Source organism: Canis lupus, chromosome 8, assembly GCF_048164855.1.
Source record: "Canis lupus baileyi chromosome 8, mCanLup2.hap1, whole genome shotgun sequence".
NCBI classification, from domain to species: domain Eukaryota; kingdom Metazoa; phylum Chordata; class Mammalia; order Carnivora; family Canidae; genus Canis; species Canis lupus.
In genome coordinates this window covers 53,827,501-53,839,610 of record NC_132845.1, presented here as the reverse complement: position 1 = coordinate 53,839,610, position 12,110 = coordinate 53,827,501, and the positions used below count along the sequence as shown (strand labels likewise).

General features: G+C 41.4%; 1 protein-coding gene across 10 annotated transcripts in view; it reads right to left on the bottom strand.

The window, feature by feature from the left end:
• LOC140638547 (phospholipid-transporting ATPase ABCA3-like) overlaps positions 1-12,110 on the bottom strand; it is a 195,415-nt gene that overhangs the window by 152,293 nt on the left and 31,012 nt on the right. For 9 of the 10 annotated variants that reach the window (XR_012035576.1, XR_012035575.1, XM_072836115.1 and 6 more), the window contains one exon: positions 3,700-3,841. Coding sequence is in view for 8 of the 10 variants with exons in the window: in XM_072836115.1 (XP_072692216.1) it covers positions 3,700-3,841 (142 nt within the window). In the remaining 2 variants the exon portion in view is untranslated. Of the gene's footprint in view, positions 1-3,699; positions 3,842-12,110 lie in introns of those variants that run through there. The other variant, XM_072836121.1, reaches the window with a different exon arrangement.

Sequence of the window (12,110 nt, the reverse complement as noted above, 5' to 3'; positions counted from 1 at the left end):
AGGATTGTTGTTTCAAATTTTAAAATATCATAAAGGTTCATCTGTGGTTAATATAACTGAAAGGTTAAGCATAGTTTTCTATTCCTCCCTTGATTCACATAATAGATTACCTCAATTTTCTATTCACTTCCTTGCCAATCCTTCTTAGTCTTTGTACCCGTGTCTTCCTTTGTTTACCAAGGATTCAGTCCTTCATCCTCCCTTCTCTAACATTCCCCCCAAATAATGTGGTATTAAGGAAATCTAAGGGTATATATTACCTGTTCTCAAGTAATATGCTATTTGAAGTTGAGAAGTGAAATGACAAAAATAAAATCCCAACATCTGAAAAATTCATTTTCTGAAATATCTTGATCAATTATCTAAATTATTATTTTATTTATTTTTTATTGGAGTTTAATTTGCCAACATATAGCATAACACCCAGTGCTCATCCCATCAAGTGCCCCCCTCAGCGCCCGTCACCCAGTCACCCCCACCCCCCACCCACCTCCCTTTCTATCACCCCTTGTTCGTTTCCCAGAGTTAGGAGTCTTTCATGTTCTGTCTCCCTTTCTGATATTTCCCACTCATTTTTTCTTTCCCCTTTATTCCCTTTCACTATTATTTATATTCCCCAAATGAATGAGAACATATAATGTTTGTCCTTCTCCGATTGACTTATTTCACTCAGCATAATACCCTCCAGTTCCATTCACGTCGAAGCAAATGGTGGGTATTTGTCGTTTCTAATGGCCGAGTAATATTCCATTGTATACATATACCACATCTTCTTTATCTATTCATCTTTCAATGGACAGATTAGATGTCCCAGATTAGGAAAGTTTTCAGCTATGATTTGTTCAAATACATATTCTGGACCTCTATCCCTTTCGGCGCCCTCAGGAACCCCAATTAAATGTAGATTTTTCTTTCTTAGGCTGTTATTTAATTCCCTTAATCTATGCTCATGATCTTTTAATTGTTTTCTCTTTTTTTCTCAGTTTCCCTCTTTGCCATCAACTCGTCCTCTATGTCAGTCACTCGTTCTTCTACCTTGTTAACCCTCATCGTTAGGACCTCTAGTTTGGATTGCACCTCATTTAATTGATTTCTGCCTGATTAGATCTAAATTCTGCAGTCATGAAGTCTCTTGAGTCCTTTATGCTTTTTTCTAGAGCCACCAGTAGCCTTATAATTGTGCTTCTGAATTGGCTTTCTGACATTGAATTGTAATCCAAATTTTGTAACTCTGTGGGAGAGAGGACCGTTTCCGATTCTTTCTTTTGAGGTGAGTTTTTCCTTCTCGTCATTTTGCTCAGTGCAGAGTGGCCAAAAACAAGTTGTATTGGGAAAAGGAGAAAAAGAGAGAAGAGAGAGAAGAAAAGAAGAAGAAAAAAGAGAGAAGAAAAGAAAAAAAATGGGGGGGGGGAAGCAAACAAAACAAAAAGTAGGGGGAGTATCCTCTGATTCTATATACTGTAAATCCCTCGACTTCCTCTGGAACTTTCCAGTGCTGCTTGGTCAATAACTTGCTTTTCCCCTGCCCATCTAGCTGGTCTTCTGGCGGAGGGGCCTGCTGTGCTGATTCTCAGGTGTGAGCACCTGGGGCAGCTGCTCAGCCCTCTGCCTGGTGCATGGCTCAGTGGGAGTTGTTTATCCCATTTAACAACTGTTTATCCTGTGAGGCCATTGTGAGGCTCACTGTGGGTTGTTTATCCTGCGAGGCCCCAGGAGGAACAACAACAGTGGCTGCAGCCAGCTCTTCAGCCCTGGAGTCCGCTCCCGCAGTACTAAGGCAGCTCCCAGTCCACCTCCCAGTCTGCAGGGGCCTGGATGCTCCGGGGGCGGGGGCACCGATCTGCACAGCTTGGGGCCACCCAGTGGCAGGAGCATCCTTGCTGTCCTGTGCCCTCCTGGCCTCTCCTGTCCCGGGGAGCACCGGATCCTGGGCTGCGTCCCCCGGCGCCCTGGGCTCCCAGGCCTGTGCTGCTGGAATCCCGCTCCCAGGCTGCGCAGCCCCCTCCGCTCAGAGCCGCCTCCCAGCTGCTCCGTCTAGCTCGTGCGCGCTGCGCTGCACGCTGCAGCCCTTTAGGGAGCTTGGCCCCGGTGTGTGGCGCTCTCTCCCCCGGGGCGCTGGTCCTCTGTTAGTGCCTCTGGAAGTCTGAAGGCATCCCCGCCCCTCCTGGGCTCCTGCTCCAACTCCCTGCAAGCACCTTTCCTGGAGGATGATTGGTGAAGCTCCTGCTTCTCTGGCCGGGGCTTTCCTGTCCTGGGGGCACTCGCAGTGGGGCCTTAGCTTGCTCCTCGTGGGGCCCCTCCCACTTGGATGCCTTTTATTTATTTTTTGTCTTCCTACCTTGATAGAAGCGTGAACTCTTCTCACTGTAGCATTCCAGCTGTTCTCTCTTTAAATCTCAAGCTGAATTCGTAGGTTTTCAGGATGATTTGAAAGTTATCTAGGTAGTTTGGTGGAGACAGGTGACTTGGGGACCCTACTATTCTGCCATCTTGCCCCCTCTATCTAAATTATTATTATACAGTTTGGAAACATAGGCCACAGTCTTATTTGTTCAGCAACAGTATACAACAAAAATCAAAGATAAACTATGAGTGCTATCACTTGGAGATATGCATCCACTACCGTATTTTTTTATTTATTTATTTATGATAGTCACAGAGAGAGAGAGAGAGAGAGAGAGAGAGGCAGAGACACAGGCAGAGGGAGAAGCAGGCTCCATGCACCGGGAGCCCGACGTGGGACTCGATCCCAGGCCTCCAGGATCGCGCCCTGGGCCAAAGGCAGGCGCCAAATCGCTGCACCACCCAGGGATCCCCCATCCACTACCGTATTTAAATCATTTCTTCTATTCATGGTAAATATTATTTGGCTGTGTCACTCATAACTTTCAGGAAAAAAATTCATACTGCTTCACCTACACACCAGGTCCTTAAAGACCTTTTTGCTTGCTAGCTTGATTTCTAACAGCTTCATATGCATTCTCTATTCTAGCTATATAAATAAGGAAAGCAAACAAAAGGCCCACGTGGTTCCCTGAATGTGGCATCCTGTCCCATATGTGTTCATGATTTACTTCCACTGCCTGGAATAATCCCCACTCATCCCCAACTAACTAAATACACGTATGTGTAGATTCAGCTTAATCCTTAAGCTTAAATTCCTTCTTAGTAGACTTTGTAAAGATTATTTTTTAATGACCGTCTAATAGGTTCATCTATTGTTTTACTGATTTTATGCTGTTCCCAACTTTTGTTCCTTCTGCTAGAATGTGCATAGCTTTTTTCTTCTATTAAATATTTGCTAAAGATAAAAATCTCAATAGTTGGTAAATCCAAATTCCACACTAAGGGTTTTTCATGTAAGATAATTTTCAAAATAAAAATCTGAATTAAAAATTACCATCACAATTTTAAAACTTTTAGATCAAATCATTAAAATTATACACACACACACACAAGAATAGTCAAATAATATTGATAAATGAAGGTGTTTGTATTTGGAAAGCAAAACACTAAATCACAACTAATGTATAGGATTAAAACTAGTTTTGATAAAATATAAATTTAACTTAAAAAATTACAAGTTAAGAACATATACATATACATGGGTATATACATCTATAAAATACACATATAGCCACATGTATAGATTATATGCAACTGAGATAATAAAATAAGCATGTTTAATTATTTGCTCACCAGGATCTCCTCCATCATCATAATTTACGTTCCTGGGTCCTAGAGTGGGATAAGCAGGAAAGAGTAGGGATGTCTGCCAGCCTGTCCTGTCTGGCCACATCAAAGTTCTCTGTATCCTAACAAAACGCAGATGATACTCTACCTAGAAGTAGTGATAGGAAACAAATCATGCTTAAATCCATATAAAACTGAACTACACATTTTAAAAAAAAGATAAATTAAGTCCAGATGGGAAAACATGTAGTTTCAAAGATGAGACTCATCTGATGTACAATGATTCTGAACACCTGGAAATGATAGTGACTGAAGGCACAGCCTAAGTCCTCTGATTATAACAAGATCTAAAGTCCTCTCAGAATATAGATAGTTCACAAAAAGGAGATACATAATATGGCCCATAAATATATGAAAAGCTTTTCCATGTCCTACAATGAAATAAATGCAAATTAAATTACAGATACATGTCTTACCCATTATACTGGAGAAATCTAGAGTTTAACAACATGCTCTGTCAGTGAACCTGTGGATAGGCACTTTAATACACTGGTTGTAGAATGCAAAATGGCACAACTATAATGGAGAACCCAGCAATGTTTAATAAAACTACATATGCATTTTTGGTTTGATTCAGCAATCCTACTTCCAAGAACAGACTTGGAAAATCCACCTTCAACCATATAAAGGAGACATGCACAAGTTTGTTGTAACATTATTTGTCGTAGGAATATATGGGAATCAACCGAATTGCTCAGACACGGGAAATGGCACAAATTGCAGAATCTGTACACAACAGAGACATACATATATGTTCAAGCTACAGTCAGAAAACAGAAATCACACTGATCATACTAGGTAACTAAAAAGGAAAGGAATTCTAAGGTATCAGGTAGCCACAGCAGGAAGCAGCCACCAGCCCTAGAACTAAGGAAGTAAAAGCAAGAGTTTGGAATTATTAAAAATTATAAGCTTAGAGGAGAGATCCTGTGGGGCTGAAAACCAAACCTCCAAGAAAGTGGCACTGGTCAGCTAGTGTTCTGTCTTACTGCTTAAGAAAGGGTCTTTGGGACTGGGATATATACACTTCTGAGGAGGAGCTCCAGTTGTCCAGTCTTTCAGAGGGGGTGATGAGGCTGCTTTTAAAAAGTGTCAGGTAATCTGCAAACTGCATTTGGCTGCTTCCAGTGGAAAAAAGTACTACTGCCAAAATAAAGAAGCGATGCTGGAAGGTCTTTTATAGCAATTAAAGCAGACCAAAAGCCAATAGGGAAGCTCAAGTTTCTTCTCCCTTCAATCCCTGTCTCTAAAGTTTGCCTCTAGGGCCCTTTATTAGTATTATATGGAGATGACTAAAAAGCAGAAATGTACCTACAGCATCAAAGAGTAGAGTGAAGTAGATCTACGGCTCAAAAAGAAACTTAAGCTCACAAATAAATGATCAATTAATCTTTGACAAAGCAAGAAAGAATATCCAATGGAAAAAAAGACAGTCTCTTCGACAAATGGGAAACAAATGGGGTTGGGAAAACTGGATAGCCACATGCAGAAGAATGAAACCAGACCACTTTCTTACACCATACACAAAAATAAGTTCAAAATGTATGAAAGACCTCAATGTGAGACAGGATACCACCAAAATCCTTGAGGAGAACACAGGCAACAACCTCTTCACCTTGGCTATAGCAACTTCTTGCTAGACACATCACTGGAGGCAAGGGAAACAAAAGCAAAAGTGAACTATTTGGGTTTCATCAAGATAAAAGCTTCTGCAGAGCAAAGGAAATACTTACATACAACACCCAGTGGTCATCATCATAACAAGGGCTTTCCTTAATACCTGTCATCCATCTAGCACATTGCCCACCCATCTCCCTCCATCAACACTGTTTGTCCTTAAGAAATCTTATATGGCTTGTTTCCCTTTCTCCTTTGCTCCCCTCCTTCCCATATGTTCACCTGTTTTCTTAAATTCCACATATGAGTGAGATCATATGGTATTTGTCTTTCTCTGATGGATTTATTTCACCTAGCATAACATCCTGGCTTCATCCATGTCATTGCAAATGGAAGATTCATTCTTTTTGAAAGCTGAGCAATATTCCATCATGTGCATGCATGTGTGTGTGTATAGATATAGATACCCATCTATATCTATATCTGTATCTATATCTATCTATATATCACATCACTTTATCATTTCATCAGTTGATGGACACTTGGGCTCTCTCCATAGTATAAACATCAAGATGCATGTATCCCTTTGAATATTTATTTTTGTATCCTTTGGGTAAATACCTAGTAGCTCAATTACTAAATTATAGGGTAGTTTTATTTTTAGCATTTTGAGGAATCTCCTCTAATTTCCTGGTTGACCCTTTCATCTTTTTTTAAAAATTTTTATTTATGATAGTCACAGAGAGAGAGAGAGAGAGAGAGAGAGAGGCAGAGACATAGGCAGAGGGAGAAGCAGGCTCCACGCACTGGGAGCCCGACGTGGGACTCCATCCCAGATCTCCAGGATCACGCCCTGGGCCAAAGGTAGGCGCTAAACTGCTGCGCCACCCAGGGATCCCCCCTTTCATCTTTTAGCAGGATGCTCTTTAACCTCCACTTGTTTGGATTTCTTCCAAATTTCTTCTTGTGATTGAGTTCTATTTTCAAAGCATTATGGTCTGAAAATATTCAGGGGATAATCCCAATCTTTTGGTATCGGTTAAGACCTGATTTGTGACCCAGTATGTGGTCTATTCTGGAGAAAGTTCCATGTGCACCTGAGAAGAATGTGTGTATTCAGTTGTGTTTGGATGGAAAGTTCTAAAAATATCTATGAAATCCCATCTGGTCCAGTGTATCATTTAAAGCTCTTGTTTCTTTGGAGATGTTATGCTTATAAGATCTGTCATTTGCAGAAAGTGCCGTGTTGAAGTTTCCCAGTATTAGTGTATTATTATCTAAGTATGTCTTTAGTTTGGTTATTAATTGATTGGTATACTTGGCAGCTCCCACATTCGAGGCATAAATATTCATTATTGTTAGGTCCTCTTGTTGGATAGATCCTATAAGCATGATATAGTGTCCCTCTTCATCTCTTACTACAGTCTTTGGGATAAACTTTAATTTATCTGATATGAGGATGGCTACCTCTGCTTTCTTTTGAGGACCATCTGAATGGTAAATGGTTCTCCAACCTTTCATTTTCAGGCTGTAGGTGCCCTTAGGTCTAAAATGCTCTTGTAGACAGCAAATAGATGGGCCTTGCTTTTTTATCCAGTCTGAAACCCTGCATCTTTTGATGAGATCATTAAGCCCATTCACATTCAGAGTTACTATTGAAAGATACGAACTTAGTGTCATCATAATACCTATTCAGTCCCTGTTTTTGTGGATTATTTCTTTGGGCATCCTCTTTCTTTTATAGAGTCCCCCTTAATATTTCTTGCAGAGCTGGTTTGGTGGTCACATTCTTTCAGTTTCTGCCTATCTTGGAAGCTCTTTATCTCTTCTTCTTTTTTTTAATCTCTCCTTCTATTCTGAATGACAGCCTTGCTGGATAGAGTATTCTTGGCTGTATGTTCTTCTCATTTAGGACCCTGAATATATCCTGCCAGCCCTTTCTAGGCTGCCAGGTCACTGTGGAGAGGTCTCCTGTTAACCTAATACTTCTCCCCATATAAGTTAGGGATTTTTTTGTCTTCTGCTGCTTTAAGGATCTTCTCTTTATCTTTGGAATTTGCAAGTTTCACTATGAAATGTCGGGGTGTTGAATGGGTTTTATTGATTTTTGGGGGGGTAATCTATCTCCTGGATCTGAATGCCTGTTTCCCTCCCCAAGTTAGGGAAGTTCTCAGCTATCATTTGTTCAAATACACTTTCTGGTCCTCTGTCCCTTTCAGCGCCCTCTGGAACCCCAATTAAACATAGATTTTTTCTTCTGAGGCTGTCATTTATTTCCCTTAACCTATCCTCACGATCTTTTAATTGTTTTTCTTTTTTCCTCAGCTTCCTTCCTTGCCATCAACTTGTCTTCTATGTCACTCACTCTTTCTTCTACCTCATTAACCCTCGTTGTTAGGACCTCCAGTTTGGATTGTATCTCATTTAATTGATTTTTAATTTTGGCCTGATTAGATCTAAATTCTGCAGTCATGAAGTCTCTTGAATCCTTTATGTTTTCTAGAGCCACCAGTAGCTTTATAATTGTGCTTCTCATTTGGCTTTCTGACAATTGTAATCCAAATTCTGTAACTCGATGGCAGAGAGTACTGTTTCTGATTCTTTTTTTTTTGTTGTGAGTTCTTCCTTCTAGTCATTTTTCTCAGTGAAGAGTGGCTAAAAACAAGTTGTACTAGAAAAAGGAATGGAAAAAAGAGGAAAAAAAGGGGGGAAACAAAGAACAAAAAACAAAAACAAAACAGAAACAAAACAAAACAAAAACAAGGAGGGGTATCCTCTGATTCTATATACTGTAAGTCCCTCGACTTCCCCTGGAGCTTTCCAGCGCTGCTCGGTCAAGAACTGCTCTTCCCGTCCTTCCAGCTGGTCTTCTGGGGGAGGGGCCTGCTGTGCTGATTCTCAGGTGTGTGCATCTGGGGGAGCTGCCTTGCTCCCTACCAGGTGCACGCTCAGTGGGAGCTGTTTATCTTGTGAGGCCCCTGTTCCTTGTCGGCCCCGCTCTGCCCCAGGCACAAGGTGACACAGCAAGGAACAAGACTGGCAGAGGCCAGCTCTCCAGCCCTGGATTCAGCTCTGGCAGTAACTACTGCAGTCTCCCAGTCCACAGGGGCCTGGATGCTCTGGGGGCATGGGGCGTTGATCTGCACAGCTTGGGGGCGCCTGGTGGCAGGAGCATCCGCGCTGTCCTGTGTCCTCCTGGCCTCCGCCTGTCCCAACGGGAGCTGCCGGATCCTGGGCTGTGTTCCCCGGTACCCTGGGCTCCGGGGCATGCACTGCTGAAATCACGCTCCTGTGGCTGCACAGTCCCCTCTGCGAGGAGCCGCAGCCTGAGCTGTTTCTGGGGCCCCACCAGGCGCACGCTCCAGCCCTTTAGGGAGCTTGGCCTGGGGCGTGGTGTGCTCTCCCCTGGGGCACACTACTTCTGTTAGTGACCCCGGGGACCTGGGGTCTCCACCACCCCTCCTGGGATCCTGCCCGAGTTCCCTGTGAGCACCTTTCCATCTGGAAAGATTGGTAAAGTCCCTGCTTCTCGGGGACTGGGCTTTTCCTGAGCTTTCCTGTCCTGGAGACACTTGCCACCCAGCCTTAGCCTGGCTCCTCGAGGATATCAAGTATCCCCCACTGGATACTTATTTATTTTTCTGTCTTCCTACCTTGATAGAAGTGTGAACTCTTCTCACTATAGCATTCCAGCTGTTCTCTCTTTAAATCTCAGGCCGAATTTGTAGGTTTACAGGATGATTTGAAAGTTATCTAGGTAAGTTGGTGGGGACAGGTGACTTTGGGATCCTACCATCTTCCCCTGCCATCTTCCACCATCTTGCCCTGCCCTCTCTATTCATGTCTTCTGTCCATTTCTTAACTGGGTTATTTGTTTTTTGGGTGTTGAGTTTGGTAATTCCTATGTAGATTTTGGATACTAATCCTTTATCAGATGTGTTGTTTGCAAATATCTTCTCCCATTCTGTAGGCTTCCTTTTAATTTTTTTTACAATCATTTCCTTTCCTATATAAAATATGTGGATATTCTTTCCCAGTTTTTTTTCTTTTAATAATAAGTTTATTTTTTATTGGTGTTCAGTTTGCAAACATACAGAATAACACCCAGTGCTCATCCCGTCAAGTGCCCCCCTCAGTTCCCGCCACCCAGTCACCCCCACCCCCCCTGCCCTCCTCCCCTTCCACCACCCCTAGTTCATTTCCCAGAGTTAGGAGTCTTCCATATTCTGTCTCCCTTTCTGATATTTCCTACCCATTTCTTCTCCCTTCCCCTCTATTCCCTTTCACTATTATTTATATTCCCCAAATGAATGAGACCATATAATGTTTGTCCTTCTCCAATTGACTTATTTCACTCAGCATAATACCCTCCAGTTCCATCCACATCGAAGCATATAGTGGGTATTTGTCATTTCTAATGGCTGAGTAATATTCCACTGTATACATAAACCACATCTTCTTTTTTTTAATAAATTAATTTTTATTGGGTGTTCAATTTACCGACATACAGAATAACACCCAGTGCTCATCCCGTCAAGTGTTCCCCTCAGTGCCCGTCATCCATTCACCCCCACCCCCTGCCCTCCTCCCCTCCCACCAGCCCCAGTTCGTTTCCCAGAGTTAGGAGTCTATGTTCTGTCTCCCTTTCTGATATTTCCCGCACATTTCTTCTCCCTTCCCTTATATTCCCTTTCACTATTATTTATATTCCCCAAATGAATGAGAACATACACTGTCCTTCTCCAATTGACTTACTTCACTCAGCATAACACCCTCCAGTTCCATCCACGTTGAAGCAAATGGTGGGTATTTGTCATTTCTAATGGCTGAGTAATATTCCATTGTATACATAAACCACATCTTCTTTATCCATTCATCTTTTGATGGACACCGAGGCTCCTTCCACAGTTTGGCTATTGTGGACATTGCTGCTAGAAACATCGGGGTGCAGGTGTCCCGGCATTTCGTTGCATCTGTATCTTTGGGGTAAATCCCCAGCAGTGCAATTGCTGGGTCGTAGGGCAGATCTATTTTTAACTCTTTGAGGAACCTCCACACAGGTTTCCAGAGTGGCTGCACCAGTTCACATTCCCACCAACAGTGTAAGAGGGTTCCCTTTTCTCCGCATCCTCTCCAACATTTGTGGTTTCCTGCCTTGTTAATTTTCCCCATTCTCACTGGTGTGAGGTTTCTTTCCCACTTTGTTGAAGATTAGTTAACCATATAGTTGTAGGCCCATTTCTGGGTTCACTATTCTGCTTCGTTGGTCTATGTGTCTGTTTTTATGCCAGTACAATATTGTTTTGATGATTATAGCTTTGTAATATAGCTTGAGAATCCAGAATCATGATGCCTCCAGTTTTTTCTTTTTTTATATCACTTTAGCTATTGGGGTCTTTTTCTAGTTCCATGCAAATTTTTAGGACGGTTTGTGCTAGCTCTGTGAAAAATGCTAGTGGTATTTTGATAGGGATTGCACTGAATGTGTAGATTGCTTTGGGTAGCATAGACATTTTAACAATAAGTGCCCTTCCAATCCATGAGCATGGAATGCTTTTCCATTTCTTCCTCTTCAATTTCTTTCATAAGTGTTCTATAGCTTTCAGAATACAGATCTTTTACTTCTTTGGTTAGATTTATTCCTAGGTATCTTATTGTTTTTGGTGTAATTGCAAACAGGATCAATTCCTTTATTTTCCGCTGCTTTGTTTTTGGTGTATAGAAATGCAACAGATTTCTGCACATTGATTTTGTATCCTGCACTATGCTGAATTCATGTATGAATTCTAGCAATTTTTTGGTGGAGTCTTTCAGGTTTTCTATATGGAACATCATGTCTGCAAATAGTAATACTGAGTTTGACTTCTTTGCTGATTTGGATGTCTTTTATTTCTTTTTGTTGTTTGATTGCTGAGGCTAAGACTTCCAGTACTATATTAAATAGTAATGGTGAGAGTGGACATCCTTGTCTTGTTCTTGACCATAGGGAAAATGCTCTCAGTTTTCTCCCACTGAGAATATTAGCTGTAGTTCTTTTGTGTATGGCCTTTATGATGTTGAGGTATGTTACATCTATCCCTAAAGGATGCTATATTTCTCAAATGCTTTTTTTTTTTGCATCTATTGAGAGGATCATTTGGTTCTTATCATTTCTTCTATTAATATGGTGTATCGTGTTGATTGATTTGCAAATGTTGAACCAGCCCTGCACACCAGGAACAAATCCCACTTGATTATGGTGAGTAATTCTTTTAATGTACTGTTGAATTCAATTTGCTAGAATTTTATTGAGAATTTTTGCATCCATGTTCATCAGGGATGTTGGCCTCTAATTCTCCTTCTTAGTGTATTTATCTAGTTTTGGAATCTAGGTAATTCTGGCTTCTTAGAATGAGTTTGGAAGTTTTCCTTCCATTTCTATTTTTTGGAACACTTTGAAGAAAATAGGTACTCACTCTTCCTTAAATGTCTGTAGAATTCTCCTGGAAATCCATCCAGCCCTGGACTTTGACTTGTTAGGAGATTTTTGGTTACTTATTTAATTTCTTTGCTGGTTATGGGTCTATTCAATTTCTTCCTGTTTCAGTTTTTGTAGTTTGTAGGTTTCTAGGAATTTGTCCATTTCTTCCAGGTTGTCTAGTTTGTTGGCATATATTTTTTCACAGTATTGTCTCGTAATTTTTTATTTCTATGTTTATCTCTTTTATTTGTGATTTTATCGATTTGAGTCCTTTCTCTTT